The sequence below is a fragment of the Panthera pardus genome, unplaced genomic scaffold (assembly GCF_024362965.1).
Source record: "Panthera pardus isolate Hobbes unplaced genomic scaffold, ASM2436296v1 HiC_scaffold_13, whole genome shotgun sequence".
Taxonomy (NCBI): Eukaryota; Metazoa; Chordata; class Mammalia; order Carnivora; family Felidae; genus Panthera; species Panthera pardus.
The window spans coordinates 132,119,972-132,137,149 of record NW_026526688.1 but is presented as its reverse complement, the minus strand read 5'-3'; the positions used below and the strand labels follow the sequence as shown (position 1 = coordinate 132,137,149).

The 17,178-nt window shown below is 38.1% G+C and overlaps 1 protein-coding gene and 1 long non-coding RNA gene across 4 annotated transcripts in view; one reads left to right on the top strand and one right to left on the bottom strand.

Annotated features, from left to right (window-relative positions):
* Positions 1–17,178, bottom strand: part of LOC109276108 (uncharacterized) — a 30,077-nt gene that overhangs the window by 7,664 nt on the left and 5,235 nt on the right. The gene's annotated exons all lie outside the window — the stretch shown is intronic.
* HERC6 (HECT and RLD domain containing E3 ubiquitin protein ligase family member 6) overlaps positions 1–17,178 on the top strand; it is a 62,370-nt gene that overhangs the window by 44,415 nt on the left and 777 nt on the right. For 2 of the 3 annotated variants that reach the window (XM_019464646.2, XM_019464637.2), the window contains exons 14-22: positions 1,966–2,079; positions 2,386–2,493; positions 3,813–3,974; positions 7,585–7,728; positions 9,031–9,197; positions 10,460–10,526; positions 11,380–11,450; positions 13,760–13,943; positions 14,034–14,136. In XM_019464646.2, coding sequence (XP_019320191.2) covers positions 1,966–2,079; positions 2,386–2,493; positions 3,813–3,974; positions 7,585–7,728; positions 9,031–9,197; positions 10,460–10,526; positions 11,380–11,450; positions 13,760–13,943; positions 14,034–14,136 — 1,120 coding nt within the window. Of the gene's footprint in view, positions 1–1,965; positions 2,080–2,385; positions 2,494–3,812; positions 3,975–7,584; positions 7,729–9,030; positions 9,198–10,459; positions 10,527–11,379; positions 11,451–13,759; positions 13,944–14,033; positions 14,137–17,178 lie in introns of those variants that run through there. The other variant, XM_019464654.2, reaches the window with a different exon arrangement.

Here is a 17,178-nt window from a genome sequence, read left to right as displayed (position 1 = left end):
TCCCCCCTCCCACAACCCCTCCAGTAACCCTCAGTTTGTTCTCCACATTTATGAATCTATTCTGTTTTGTCCCCCTCCCTGTTTTTATATTATTTTTGTTTCCCTTCCCTTATGTTCATCTGTTTTGTCTCTTAAAGTCTTCATATAAGTGAAGTCATATGATTTTTGTCTTTCTCTGACTAATTTCACTTAGCATAATACCCTCCAGTTCCATCCACGTAGTTGCAATATAATTGGGAATTTTGATAAGGGAGAAACTTTATGAGACTGAAGATGTTTTGTAATGTACTTCTTTAAGAAAAAGTACACATCAAAATCTGTAGGCTTATCCCATTTTTCATTCTTGATAATGGTTGTGTGTTTTTTTTCCTTTTACAAAGTCTTACCAGAAAGTTTTTTAAAGAACCAATCTTTTTACTTGTTGATCCTCTCCCCTGTACGTGTTATTTACTTCCTTAATTTATATTCTTAGATTCTTTATTTCCTGTCTTCTATCTTTTGGATTAATTTGATATGATAGAGGCTTATTTAGAGCATTGATTTTCCAGAATTGCTTCCTCTGGAAAGCCTTCTTAAACCCCTTAAGTCCTTCTCCAATCAGAAATTGTATCCTCCTTGCCTGACTACTTGTTTTTATCTACTAGACTATGGGTTGGTAATCTATACCCATGGGTAGCCTCATATTTTTGTAAATAAAGTTTTATTGGAACATACCCACACTTGTTTTCATATTGTCTAAGGTGGTTTTGTGCTACAAAATGGAAGAGTTGAATAGCACCAGATATTGTATGGTCCCAAGTTCAAATATTTACTGTTTGGATTTAAGAAAGAGTTTGCTGACTACCGTACTAGACTGTAAGCTATGTGTCAGCAAGGACACTTTTTAGCTATGTTTTGTCTCACACCTGACAAGTAGTATGTGAAAAATTAATATTAATCAATGGAGAAAGGGCTGAATTTATCAAAAGTTCCTTGGATTTTTATGGTGCCTTTTTTAAATGTTTATTTATTATTATTTTTTTATTTAAACAAAAATTTTTTTAACGTTTATTTATTTTTGAGACAGAGAGAGACAGAGCATGAATGGGGGAGGGTCAGAGAGAGAGGGAGACACAGAATCTGAAACAGGCTCCAGGCTCTGAGCTGTCAGCACAGAGCCCAATGCGGGGCTTGCACTCATGGACCGCGAGATCATGACCTGAGCCGAAGTCGGACACTTAGCCAACTGAGCCACGCAGGCACCTCTAAATGTTTATTTTTGAGAGAGAGAGAGAGAATGAGTGGGTAAGGGGCAGAGAGAAAGGGAGACAGAGGTTATGAAGTGGGCCCTGGGCTGACAGCAGAGAGCCCAATATGAGGCTCAAACTCATGAACTGTGAGATCATGGCCTGAGCCAAAGTTGGATGTTCAACCAACCGAGCCACCCAGGCACCCCTTTATGGTGATTTATTCTCAAGATCTAGAAATTGTTTCTAGTAAACCTGTACCCTAAGAATTGTTTTACTAATCTCCACTGCCAACATGTTATCTTTTACAGTATTTATGAAAATTAGGTAAATTATATATCAAAAAATGGAAGTTTTATAGAACTCTGTTTCATCATTGACAAATGCATTGGGTTTATAGAGCTCTAATCATATAATAGCCATATTATATTTATGTATATGATATATATTATATATATGTAATATATATGATATATATTATATATATGTAATATATATAATATATATGTAATATATATGTAATATATATAATATATATATAATATATATGTAATATATATGTAATATATATAATATATATATAATATATATGTAATATATATGTAATATATATAATATATATATAATATATATGTAATATATATGTAATATATATAATATATATATATAATATATATGTAATATATATATAATCACTTATTGATAGAAAATAAAACTAACAAGTCATGTTTTCTTTAAGGTAAATAAAGCTAGGTGTCGACTACCAGAAGATACTTTCAACATAAACGAACTCTCCTATTTGCTGAACTTTCATGAAGACAGAAGAAGACTGTTCCTTAGGGATAACAACCTAGTAAGAGTAATATTTTTCCTTCTGAAAATGTTCATTCTTTTATAGGAGGACATATTAATAGCTATGTAGGTATCTCTTTGATAACTCAAGATTTGAAAATTTCTTCACTGCAATGCTAAATTGCTAAATTAGATGATCATTTTTTTAGAAATACATTTTCTTAGAAATTTTTTCTAGATAATTTGAATTCTTAAAAACAGATTCCAAAAAGTATAGAGCAAAACAATTTACAGTGATGAGGTAAAGGGAAAAAGTTTTTCCCCCTTTTAATTATTAAAACTATTATTATCTCTTTCTATTTTTTAGATACCTGCGGAAAACCTCAGTCCCATTATTTTCAGTGATTTTCCATTTATTTTTAATTTGCCATCCAAAATTAAATTATTACAAGCTGAGTCCTATTTAAAAATAATGGTATGTATGCTCTACTTTTTTTTATTATGTAAAATTACTAACATATACAAAATAGAGATAATGGTGTAGTGAGCCCTATCACAAAATTTCAGAAGTCATCAACATTTTGCTGCACTTCCCCATTTCTGACTTGTTTTTTAGTTGTCACTATTTTAGCTGAAGTATTTTACAGCAAATCCCAGGCCCAATTTTCTTTCACCTCTCCATACTTCAGTGCATCCTTTCTGGTTGTTTCACTCTTATTCATGCTGAGATTCTTCAGTGGGTTCAGGTGGTGACCACATGATTCTTCCATTTTAATGCTTCCCATTAATGCTTTATTTATTTATTTATTTATTTATTTATTTATTTATCATATTTATGTATTTATTTATTTATTTATTTATTTTGAGAGAGAGAGAGCACAAAAGCAGGTGAGAGAGGCAGAGGGGAAGAGAGAGAGAGAGAGAATATATTAAGCAGCCTGATACTCAATGTGGAGCCTGACATGGGGCTTGGTGGAGCCTGACATGGGGCTTGATCCATGACCCGGGGATCATGACCTGAGCCAAAATCATGAGTTGGACATTTAACTGACTGAGCCACCCAGGCACCCCACCCCCGCGTCAACATTTTATTTAATAATTCTATCCATTGTTTTGGTTGAAGTTTGCACAATGGCATTATTTCTAATCTTATCATTACTTCCAAAGTTACTGACTAAATTCTGTAAAGAACTTTTCCTCATCAACCAGGGTCACTTGGCTACATTCACACAGGAAAGTGGAATGATGCTTAATCCTTTTTCTTTAATTATTAAATGTTGCCAGGGGTGCCTGGGTGGCTCAGTGGGTTCAGCGTCCGACTTTGGCTCAGATCATGATCTCACAGTTTGTGGGTTCAAGCCCCACATCGGGCTCTGTGTTGACAGGTTGGAGCCTGGAGCCTGCTTCAGATTCTGTGTCTCCCTCTCTCCGCCCCTCCCCCACTTGCATTTTCTCTCTCTCTCAAAAATAAACATTAAAAAACTTTTTAAAAATGTTTTTTAAAAAAGGATCATGTTTACTACAAATGAGATAGCTTGTAATTATTTAGCTGTACCTCCATGGTGACTAATTCCTTGTATATAATTCCTAGATGCCATGGTTTCACAGATCCTGTGATCTCTTTGTTTTTCACAATGTAGTGTAGATTATGATGCCCTTTATTCTTAAATAATTACAGTATGAGTATATACAGCAGTAGTAGGCATAAGTATATGCTATGCAGACTATGTTTATTTGAAATATTAAACACTTCCTAGTGTTCCTATGAGATTCCTAAAATATTTCTTTTTTTAGGGCTTAAAACAGAAAGAATACCTGGATTGGGGGCAAGTGAATCTGCCAACAAAGGATGGACAACCTACATTTACACTTAGAGTCAGACGAAGTCATCTAGTTGAAGATGCTCTGCTTCAGTTAAGCCAAGTTGAAGACACTGACCTCTGTAAATTATTAGTGGTACAGTAAAAGTCTCATTGGACATTTTTATTAATGTGAAAGGGGAACATTTATATAATGTAGTAAAGGAGGAGCCTGCCTTTGCAACTATAGTTATCAGCTGTATGGTTTTCCACAATCTGGGGTGCCTGGCTGGCTCAGTCCGTACAGCATGAAACTCTTCATCTTGGAGTTGTAAGACTGAGCACCACACCAGGCACAGAGATCCCTTAATTAAAAATTAGAAAAAAAATTGCTTACCCTTTAGAGAAAAGCTATGGGATGTTTAATTGAATATTGGGATTAGGTGTTAACTATTCATTACCTATGACTACAAAATTGCTGCATAGTGAACCATCCCAAAGCTTAATTACTTAAAATAACAATAACTTATTATAGAGATCTGAAATTCAACTAAGGATCTGCTGATTTAGATCGAATTCATTTGGGTGGCTTTACTGATTTTTGTCTGCACTTGTTTACATATTTGGGAGTTGGCTAGGTATTGGATGATCTAGGCTAGATTAAGCTTGGCTGGGACAGTTTGGATCTGCTTCCTGTGCTTTTCATCTTCCTGGGACCAGCAAGCATAGTATTCTTCTCACTTCAGTGCCAGAGGTACAAGTTAGCAAGCCTAATAACACAACTAAAGTTGCTTTAGTCAAAGCAAGTTACATGGCTGAACCCAAGTCAAGGGCGATGAAATATACTCAGCTTCTTTAATGGGAGAAACTGCAGAGTTACATGCAACAGATATGGATCGAGGAGGGGTACAGAATTTGGGCTATTAATGCCATCGACAAGCAGCTGGTAGAATAGATACTTTTCCTACTTTTTGGCTCTAGTTTTATTTTATTTTTAAGGTTTATTTATTTATTTAAAAAAATTTTTAAAATATTTATTCAATTTTGAACAGCGAAGAGACAGAGCATGAGCAGGGAAGGGGCGAGACAGAGGGAGACATAGGATCTGAAGCAGCTCCACACTCTGAGCTGTCAGCACAGAGCCCGACGTGGGGCTTGAACTCACAGACCGAGAGATCATGACCTGAGCTGAAGTCAGAAGTTTAACCAACTGAGACACCCAGGTGCCTCAAGGTTTATTTATTTATTTTGGGGGGGGGGGGGAGGGACAGAGAGAGAGGGAGAGAAAGAGAATCCCAAGCAGGCTCTGCACTGACAGTTTGAACCTGACACGGGGCTCAAACTCATAAACCGTGAGATCATGACTTGAGCTGAAATCAAGAGTTGGAGGCTTAACTGAGTGGGCCACCCAGGTGGCCCCGGCTCTGGTTTTAGTCACAGAGTTTCTACTGTATTGGTTCTAATTCTAATCATCTTTCACTTCATCTTTTTGGGTACCTGTAGGGTTTTTACTGTGTTGGAGCTCAGATCATTTGCCCTGTTGAGGACATAGAATGAGTAACTTTTTAAATAAAAGCTGGACTCTGTACAGAAGGGAGATTTTCCTGGTATGAGAGGATAACTTAGGCTCTCAGAGGGAAAGCCAGAACCTGGAGGGTAGCACTCAGACAGGAGAGGGATATTTTCCACCGTGGGACTAAATGGAAAACAAAGAAGCTCTTTTATAGGCCAGACTTTCTAGTTGTGTATCTCCCTCTGTATCTACTTTCTTTTAAATTTTGATTATGAGGAAATCAATAGAAAATTATTCTGCCCACAGGAGATGACAAAGAGGTAGGAAGCTGAGCTTCAAGACAGAGCCAATCAAAATACAGACTCCTAACAAGGCAAGGTTGTTGAGGCCACTTGTGAGTGGGTCCTGACCACAGTGAAGGCAGACTTGCCAGTGTTCAGCGAGTAGAAATTAGCAAATTGGAAGTAAGCTTAATTTATTATTGGGATATCCAGATGGAACACAATGTGGGCCGTTGGAGATGAGATGATGGTCTGTGGCCAAGGAGTCGGTTCATCAAAGTGGCAGAGATAAGATCTTCCAGGCAAAGGAAGGAGAAAGTGAATGCTTAGTGAGGCTTATATTATAACGATAAAAAGAAATTAGCCAGGGAAGAAGTGGAAAAGTAGTTAGAAAGGTAGGTAGGAGGAAAACTGGGATAGTACTTAGCCACAGAGCCCCAACTTTAGAAAAGGACAATTTCTGCAGCACAACTTTTCTTTTAATAAAGCTAGAACAGTTTTGGCTTCTTACATCTCATACTTGGGTAGGTTAAGCTACCATACATGTTCAGTGTCAAAGTGTTTAACTTGAAAATATCTTAAAAAATAGGGGCGCTTGAGTGGCTCAGTTGGTTAAGCGTCTGACTCTTGATTTCGGCTCAGGTCATGATTTCGTGGTGTGTGCGTTTGAGCCCCACATCAGGCTCTGCACTGACAGTGAGAGGCCTGCTTGGGATTTTCTCTCTCCTCCTTTCTCTCTCTCTGCTCCTCCTCCACTTGCTCTCTCTCAAAATAAATAAATAAACTTAAAAAGAGAGAAAACATCTTAAAAAATAAATAAGGGGTGCCTAGCTGGCTTAGTTGGTAGAGCATGTGACTCTTGATCTCAGGGTTGTAAGTTTGAGTTCCACGTTGGGTGTACAGATTACTTAAAAATAAAATTAAATAAATAATAGAACTGGGGGAAAAAAAAGAAAGAAAAAGAAAAGGACAGTTCATAGTGACTTCCTACAGGAGGGCTATGGACAGTTAGGTCTGATGGTTCTTTCAAAGCTGCTAAATCCAGAAGGACTGGGAGGGCAATTTATCAGAAATTTTTGTTTTGTTTTGTTTTCTTTTAAGTTTATTTATTTTGAGAGAGAGAGAGAGAGAGAGAGAGAGAGAGAGAGAAATGGAGGAGCAGAGAAAGAGGGAGAGAGAGAATCCTAAGCAGGTTCTATGCTGTCAGTGCTGAGCCCAGCATGGGGCTTGATCTCACAAATGTGAGATCATGACCTGAGCTGAGATCAAGAGTCAGACGCTTAGGGGCGCCTGGGTGGCGCAGTCGGTTAAGCGTCCGACTTCAGCCAGGTCACGATCTCGCGGTCTGTGAGTTCGAGCCCCGCGTCAGGCTCTGGGCTGTTGGCTCGGAGCCTGGAGCCTGTTTCCGATTCTGTGTCTCCCTCTCTCTCTGCCCCTCCCCCGTTCATGCTCTGTCTCTCTCTGTCCCAAAAATAAATAAAAAACGTTGAAAGAGTCAGACGCTTAATGGACTGATCCATTCAGGCACCCCAATTTATCAGAGTTTCTAATGAGGGGAGAGGCAGGAGAAACCAAATAGCTGTTGACTAGAGCCAGAGCTATAAAGTCTGAATGATGAGATGAAGGTAGACATTAAGGGAGAAGAATCAGGGAATTTAGTGTTCCAGGGACCTGAAGCATATCAAAATCTTGTTCAAGAATCTGGTCAACATAATTGGTGAATACTAAGTCTGGCTAGAATCCTCCTTTACTTAGTTCATATGACAGTGTAAAGGATTCACACGCATACAATAATCTGACAATAAATAGGTTTGCGGCATCCGCTTGCTCAGCAGGAAATTGAGTGAGGTGTGGGATCGAAGGGGTGTGGGTTTCTAGGAATTCTGATGGCTGCAGGAGGTTTGAAACTTTTCCAGAAAGATCAAGGCATTGTATTTTAAAACTGAGCCTGGGAGTGTGTTCTCTTTCCTCAGATTGAATTTATTAAAGAAATTTGTTCTGTGGGAGAAGGGGTAAAATCTGAGTTCTTCCACTGTATATTTGAAGAGATGACCAAGACAGAATATGGAATGTTCATATATCCTGAAGAGGGTTCCTACATGTGGTTTCCTGTCAGCGTGAGTCTCTTATTTATTTTCTTACAGTTTTACAGAACAGAAAAAGTATACCATATACCACAACACAAAACCATACATGATAATGTAAAACTCGATCATATAAACAGCCTTGTTACTCATGATCCAGAGCAGCAGCTCTAGCATCTCTTGGAGCTATTAGAACTTCAGGCCCCACCCCAGATCAGAGCATGTATTTTATAAGATCCCCAGGTGATTCTATGCACGTTAAATTTTTAAACAGCTTTTATGAAGTATAGTTGAGATTCAATGGACTATGATACATCCGGTGTCTGATTTGATAAGTTTTGATATATGTATGCATATGCCATGAAACTATTACCACAGTCAAAATAATGAACATATTCATCATCCCCCAAAATTTCTTAATACCCCTTTCTAATGCCATTCTTCCCCCGCTTCGTTCTCCCCATTCCCCTGCCTCATGCCCATGCAACCCCAACTACTCATCTGATTTCCGTCACTGTGGGGTAGTTTGAATTCCTAGAATTTTATATAAATTCTAAGATTTCTTTTCCAGTGCCAGCCTTGATGTTAGCAGGTGAATGGCTTTGGGCCACTTACCTCATAGCCTCAATCTACATGCCCTATTTACTTACAGTAATTGTGAGGCTAAATGTTACAAATGTATTTAGAGTGTTCAGGCTAGGGGTCTCTCGGCTGTATGGTAGTGATGGCCTACCAAGATGTGGCCAGTGTTTTCCCTCATCTCCGACTACCAAGTGAGAGAAGAGTGAATCCAGTTTCATCAGGACTCTTCTTTCCACCCACCTTCACGGTCGACAGAATCAGTCACCTTCCCTGACCCATATGCTTGTCCTTGTCAGCATGCCTAGGCTGAGGGCAGTATCGTCCAAGGGGACACGCTTATATGACATGCCTAATGCACAATGAAAGTGCAGAGAAAGTGTGCTCTTCCTTCTGCAGAGTTGTTTTTCTACATGAATTTGAAGGCAAAGACTATGAAAGTAAATAATGAAAACCTTGGTTTATAAGGCTATCTGAGCAAATTTTTTTTATACCCCCATATGCTTTCAGTAACAGTAAGTGAATTCGTTTATTTACCTGAACTATCAATTTGTATGTTAACTTATGGAAGAAATTTAAATTGTATTAAAGCCTGTGTAAAACTTCAAACTTTATTTTCCTGAAGCCCATTTTGTTTCTAATTTGGGACTTTTAGAAAAGGGAACTGAAACCATTTTTTATTCATCTAATTATCCTTTTGGATTATTGATTATTTCTAATATATTATGGTTGCTTTTTTTTCTTTTCCTTTTCCAGCCTAAATTTGAGAAGAAGAGATATTTTCTCTTTGGGATGCTGTGTGGACTCTCCCTGTACAATTTAAATGTTGCCAACCTTCCTTTCCCACTGGCTCTCTTTAAGAAACTTCTGGACCAAAAGGCATCATTGCAAGATTTAATAGAACTCAGTCCTCTTCTCGGAAAGTAAGTAAATGTTTTTCCAGGACTGTAATTAGTAAGTTTCAGTTGTTCAGGAATAAATGATGCTAATCACACACATACACACAGAGAAAAGGTCTTTAATTGCAATAAATGTATGCTCTTTTGATGAATTTGAATTTGAGCATGACTTATAATAAAGTACATGTTCAAAAATAAAGAAAAGCCAAATGTTCTAATTATCAACCTAGAGCTCTGGCCTAGTCTCTTGAATTTATCTAGATGGAAACAGAACACAATATTCTTAATAAGAATAATGCATGCTATATGTATTTTAATAAATCATAGTCATATTTATTTAAATAAATCAGTGTGTCATCAACTTTATTTTTTGAGAATTGAAAAATACTTGTTCTAAGTTAAAAAGCAAACTAAATCCTGTAAGGAAAATACTGGCAACATATATGACAAAGGAGTAGTATCGCTGATATATAAATATATATGTGTATATGTGTGTCATCATACATAAATATGTATGGCTGAGTGTATGTATGTGTATGTGTATGCATGTGTGTGTGTGTGTGTGTATATATATATATGGCTAATAAAAAATGAAAATATGTTCAACCTTATTAGTAATTGAAGAACTATAAATGAAAATGAGATCCTTTTTCTGCTTCTAGATCGACAAATGTTAAAAAGTTTTTCATAAAATATTGAGTTGGCAACAGATTGGGGAAAAGGATTCTCTTCTCATGTACTATTAGTGGAAAAAGAAACTGCCCAGATTTACACTGCCCTGGCCATCCAGAACAGAGTTTCTCAACCTTGGTAACACTGACATTTTGGGCTAGATAAATCTTTATTGTGGAGGCTGATCTGAGCATTAAAGATGCTTAACAGCTTATAGGGTTGCTACCCATTAGGTGCCAGTGGCAACCCGTTTGCTAACTGTAACAGCCAAAGAGGTTTCCAGATTTTGCCAAATGTCCTCTATGTCCGAAATCACCCCAGATTGAGAAACACTGGTCTACAGGAAGGGGCTCCTTTCTATAATTTCCATCAAGACACAGCAGTGTCTATGTGTTAGCAGTGACCCAACCAATCAAACTGTAAAAAGAGGTTAAATCTAGGAAGAGGAAGTGGGAAGATAAAGAGAGGACATTTACCTGGCATTTTATACACTTCTATATTGTCAAAGATTTTTTCCATTAAACATTACTTTTGAAATTTTATAAGATTAGTAAATGTAACTTTAAAAACAAAATAAAATTAAAAATAACTTTTTAAATGAAAATTTTCATTAGGAATTTGCAAGAAATTCTAAATAATGAAGCTGATGACATTGGAGAAGAGCTTTACATATATTTTTCTGTGAGTACCAATGCAAACCAGATTATAGTTTAGCTTGAATCTGTTTTTTAGAAGAATTTTTACTATATTACCTTAAATAGGAGAATCCTTTGTTTTTGTTTTTATTTTCTGCCCTGCCCCTCTGGGCAGAAGGGTATTTTACTTCTGTACTGTAAGACTTTCCTCCCACCTGTTCCTCCTTTGATACCTTAGGTTTATATCCTCTCAAATAAGTGAAAATACAGCAATTATGCAATCGATGAGAACAATGTAAATAATTAAATGCGTAAGACAATATACAACATATACTAGGGTAGGTTTTTTTAATTTTTATACGTATTTAAAAGGCTACTACACAAATAATTATTTAGCTCCCAGTTATTTAACATTTTATAGGGAAGAATGTACTGGTATAATGGTATTGTGGTTGTATTTGGGAGAAAGAATTTATTCTGCCTTTAGAAGTCCTTCTACTTGGACTAAGAATCAAATTGACATGAGACAGATTAACAGGAGAATGTCAAATTTAATCTTGTACATACAGGGAAGCCATACAAACATGGAAATTCCAAAGGCAGGTAAAATGAGGTATATATGTCATTCTGACCTAAGGAAAAGGGTGCAGGTCCTCTATCTAAATTATTTTTAGACAGTTGAGGGGGAGGTAAAGAGCTTTTCCTGAATCTGCTGGGGGGGTTTAAATTTTTGGTTTTGTGTCTGTGTGTGTGCACTTCTGTAGGTTTTTTATTGCTTTTAACTCAGAAATAACCTTCATGCCAATGTGGCCCATCATGGGGCAACCTGCCCATGGCCCCTGCAGTTGATTATTCAGACTTTTTTTCATGTTTGGTACCTGAGTACATTTTGCTTACAGATACACTGGGACAAAAATGATGTGGATTTAATTCCAAATGGGATCTCTGTACCTGTGGACCAAACCAACAAGTAAGTTTTGAGACACAGAATACATATAAAATGTTTGTATCACTATAATTTAAAAAATAAAAATAAATTATTATTTATTTTTGAGAGAGGGAGAGAGACAGAGCGTGAATGGGGAGGGGCAGAGAGAAAGGGAAACAGAGAATTGGAAGCAGGTTCCAGGCTTTGAGGTGTCAGCACAGAGCCAGACGACATAGGGCCTGAACTCACAGAGACGCAAGATCATGACCTGAGCTGGAGTCGGATGCTTAACTGAGTGAACCACCCAGGCGGGCCAATTTAAAATTTTTTTAAATATTTATTTTTGAGGGGCGCCTGGGTGGCTCAGTCGGTTGAGCATCTGATTCTGGCTCAGGTTGTGATCTCGCGGTCTGAGTTCGAGCCCCACATCGGGCTCTGTGCCGACAGCTCAGAGCCTGGAGCCTGTTTCGGATTCTGTGTCTCCCTCTCTCTCTGACCCTCCCCTGTTCACGCTCTGTATCTCTCTGTCTCAAAAAAAATAATAAATAAACGTTAAAAAAAATTTTTTTAATAAAAAAAAATATTTATTTTTGAGGGGGGCCTGGGGGGAGGGCAGAAAAAGGGAGATGCAGAATCCAAAGCAGGCTCCAGGCTCTGAGCTGTCAGCACAGAGCCTGACATGGGGCTGAACTCACAGGCCATGAGATTATGACCTGTGTCGAAGTCAGACGCCCAACCGAGCTACCCAGGCACTCCTCACTATAATGTATAAATGTATTTTAGCTTTTCAGATGATCATTTTAGCTCCTATTCTCTGAGAAAAATTGGTGGACTCTGCTGGGTGTGAAGTCTACTTAAAAAAAAAAAAAGTTACAGGGTAAGAGAAGGGGAAAAAGGAGTCAGGATTAAATATTTCCTTTGCAGCACTTTCACTAGTTATCAACTTAACAATTATTTTTGAGTCCTTACTCTGTACCAGATTTTATTCTAGGTACCAGAGATACAGCTGTGAAAAAGACAAAACCTGGAACTTAAGTTTCACTGGGACAGAGACAATATACAAATAAATTATTATGTAATATAATGTCAGATAAGGATGAGCACTGTGATGAAAGTTAGTTAAGAGATTTACAGTAGTTTTATGCTGGAGCCAGCTGGTATCTGCTTGTGAGAGCCGACTGTTCAATTTTCAAAAATGTTGAGAGTTTATTATTAAAATATCAGTAGCATGAAATCAGCCATGGTGGGAATATTACACCAGAACTGGCAAATGTTGCAAATGAGGATTCCCTTTCATTTTCTTCTCTTTAGGGAGCTGGTTGTTAACCACTTACCAGCACTGGTTTCAGGGGAGAGCTGATGGGGATTGGTTTAGACAGGACAGTCCACTTAGGACAGTTCACAACACTGCTCAAAGACTGTCATGTTTCCGGTGGATATCTGGTGGAAATACCTCCAAGTAGCAACCCTGCCATCAGGAAATTCATCATGGTGTGAGAAAGCCAGACTTCGCAGAAATAATTTACACACAGTAACGTGTTGTGACAGAGGAGGGAGAAGGGAACAGAGGACCAACCCTGAGAAAGTCATGTTTATATGTAACTCTGGATGGAGCAGTTACATGGAGAAGTTACCATGTAAAGAGGGAGCACTGCATGCTGTGGCCTAACTACAAGAGAGACAGGGAGACCACAGAACTGAAGGTCAGTTTGGCCAAAGCTTCTAATGCAAATGGGAAGAGGCCAGCGGTGTCAGCCAAGAGTGAGATCAGGGAAGTTTGGAATTTGCCCTAAGGGCAATGGAAAGAAAGCCTTCGAAAGATTTTAAGCAGGAGAATTACATATTCATTTTTTTTAATGTTTTTATTTTTTGAGAGACAGAGAGAGAGAGAGAGAGAGAGAGAGAGAGACAGAGCATGAGCAGGGGAGGGGCAGAGAGAGGGTGACACAGAATCCGAAGCAAGCTCCAGGCTCTGAGCTGTCAGCACAGAGCCCAATGCTAGGCTGGAACCAATGGACGAACTGAGCTGAAGTCTCAGGTGTCCCTGAGAATACCAGGCATCCCAGAGCCACCCAGGCATCCCAGAGAATTACATATTCAGATTAGAGTTTTTAAAGGATTTTGGAAGAAAATGAAAGCAAAACAAAGTCTTAGTCCTTTTGCTACATTCTCTGAGGTTCCTTCCTCCAGCTGACCAGATGTTTTTACTTCTCTCTGTCTACAGGGTTGTATGCTATGTAGAAACAATTTATTTTTTCTTTCTCAGTAGAAATGGTAAAAAGGGTAAAGTAGAGAATATTTAGTCAATGGTAAAGTATGTTATCAGCTTTTTCTTTTCTGCTTCCCTCAAGGAAAGAATATGTTTCCGTATGTGTTGATTACATTTTCAACACCTCTGTAAAGGCAGTTTATGAGGAATTTCAGAGAGGATTTTATAAAGTCTGTGACAAGGAGATGCTTACAATTTTCCAGCCCGAAGAACTAATGACAGCAGTGGTTGGAAATACTGATTATGACTGGAAACAGTTTGAAAAGGTTGGTGATAACGAAAAGTGCCCCCAGTTCTTCCAAACAACTTGTGTATATTCCTTCTAAAAACCACTTTTCTCCCTCTTTTTTCTCAAGAATTCACAATATGGTCAAGGATACCACAAATCACACCCTACTATACTGATGTTTTGGAAAGCTTTCCACAAATTAACTTTGGAGGAAAAGAGAAAATTCCTCTGTAAGTATTACTAATAGGTGGATTTATACTTAAATATCTTTTTAAAAGATAAATACTTTATTTGCCATGAAGTCATTATGCATAGTGTGGGTCACACATGTTAATGGCAAAGCCAGGCTTCCTAAACCAATGTTTTTATTTATAAAAGCCTAGTTTCCCATTAAAAAAAAATAATAATAATACACATATCACTAGTTGGTTCCTAATCAAACCTTTAATCTCACATTCCTATCTTTATTTATCTAAGACCTATGGAATTAGGACAATGTGTATTTCTCTAATACCATTTTAGAAATAATACCAATAGCAATGACCGCTGATGATAATACTAACAGCATTTATTGTATGCTTATTCTATCCCAGGCATTGTACTGACCACTTCATATCTGTAACTTCCCTTTATCCTAATAGCAATGTTTTGAGGTAGGTACTTATTTTTCCACATTTCAAAACTGAGGAAAAAGAGGCTTGATGCATTTAGTAGCTGACCTATATTCAGACAGTTGGTGAGTGTGAGAACCCAACAGGTTGGTCCAAAGCCAAGGCTCTGAACCACTAAGCTCTGTGGCCTTGTGGTGTAAGAATGTCTCTTGGTGGGAACCCTAAGGTTTCCCTAGCACAGACTTAATGACTTATTCTCTCACCTCCCCATCCCTTTGTTCAGTTATTCCTGAGATGTACTTCTTCTTGCTATTTTTGTTGCTACTGAGGCCACTGGAGGACAATTCCAACTTCTCCACAAACTACTTATTCACAGGCCCAAACTACCTGTCTGATTTTCTCTTTGAATGGTAAACTTCTGCTTCTGCCCACTGGTTCCACTGTCTGTGCATTCAGTGAGTTCACTAACATCTTCCCACCTTTGACTTTTTCTTGGGCTTTCCCCTCTGCCTTGAAAGTTTATGTAACATCTTTCCTTGAGAACTAACTAGCCAGGTGTGACCCCTGACTGAAGTCTCCCTGCTACCCCCCGCCTGGTGCCCCCCTCAGTCTCAGGGCCTTCATTAGACTCTTCATCTCATATTTCCTAGTTGAGCTAAATTACACTTCCCTGTATCTTGCTATTCTCTTTCCTTTTATGTGATTTTCCCCAACTAGACCATGAACTCACTGAGGACAAAGACCAAAAGTCATGATTTTTCTATGCTCCACATGGCCCTATGTGGTTCTTGCTGCACAAGGGTACTCAGTATTGTTTACTGAATGAAATGATTGATTTCTCCCTTTTTATTTTATGTTTTGTTCTTTCTGTGAAACATCTTAACTGCACCAAAACCCATAAAATACTTAGGACTAAAGGTAACCAAAGAGGTGAAAAATCTATACACTGAAAACTATAGAAAGCTCCTGAAAGAAACTGAAGAAGACACACACACACACAAATGGAAAAATATTCCATGCTCATGGATAGGAAGAACAAATAATGTTAAAATGTCGATATTACCCAAAGCAATCTACATATTCAATGCAATTTCTATCAAAATAACACCAGCATTCTTTACAAAGCCAGAAAAAAAAAAATCCTAAAATTTGTACGGAACCAGAAAAGACCCCAATAGCCAAAGCAATCCTGAAAAGAAAACCAGAACTGGAGGCATCACAATTCCAGACTTCAAGATGTATTACAAAGCTGTAATCATCAAGACAGTATGGAACTGGCACAAAAAACAGACACTTAGATCAATGGAACAGGAGAAGCCAGAAATGGACCCACAAACATATGGCCAACTAATCTTTGACAAAGCAGAACAGAATATTCAACGGAAAGAAGACAGTCTTTTCAGCAAATGGTGTTTGGAAAACTGGACAACAACATACAGAAAAATGAACCTGGACCACTTTTTTTTTTTAATGTTTATATTGAGAGACAGAGACAGACAGAGCATGAGCATGGGAGGGGCAGAGAGAGGAACAGACACAGAATCTGAAGCAGGCTTCAGACACTGAGCTCTTAGCACAGAGCCTGAAGTGGGGCTCGAACTCACAAACTGCGAGACCATGACCTGAGCCGAAGTCGGACACTTAACCAGGCGTCCCAGAACCTAGACCACTTTCTTACGCCATCCACAAAAATAAACTCAAAATGGATGAAAGACCTAAACGTAAGACAGAAGGCCATCAAAATCCTAGAGGAGAAAGTAGGCAAAAACCTCTTTGACCTCAGCCACAGCAACTTCTTACTCAACACTTCTCTAGAGGCAAGGGAAACAAAAGCAAAAATGAACTGTTGGGACCTCATCAAAATAAAAAGCTTCTGCACAGCAAAGGAAACCATCAGCAAAACTAAAAGGCAACTGATGGAATGGGAGAAGATATTTGCAAATGACATATCAAGTAAAGGGTTAGTATCCAAAATCTGTAAAGAACTTATCAAACTCAACACCCATAAAACAAATAATCCAGTGAAGAAATGGGCAAAAGATGTGAATAAACACTTTTCCAAAGAAGACATCCAGATGGCTAACAGAAGCATGAAAAAATGCTCAACATCACTCATCATCAGGGAAATACAAATCCAAGCCACATTGAGAGACCACCTCACACCTGTAAGAATGGCTAATATTAACAATGCAGGCAACAACAGATGGTGGCAAGGATACGGAGAAAGAGGATCTCTTTTGCACTGCTGGTGGGAATGCAAACTGGTGCAGCCACTCTGGAAAAGAGTACAGAGGTTCCTCAAAAAATGAAAAACAGAACTACCCTAGGACCCAGCAATTGCATTACTAGGTATTTATCCAAAGGATACAGGTGTGCTGTTTTGAAATGGCACATGTACCCCAGTGTTTATAGCAGTGCTATTGATAATAGCCAAAGTATGGTAAAAGCCCAGATGTCCATCGACAGATGAATGGATAAAGATGTTGTGTGTGTGTACACACACACACACACACACACACACACACACACACACACACTGGAGTATTACTCAGCAATCAAAAAGAATAAAATCTTGCCATTTGCAACAATGTGAATGGAACTACAGTGTATTATGCTAAATGAAATTAGTCCATCAGAGGAAGACAAATATCATATGACTTC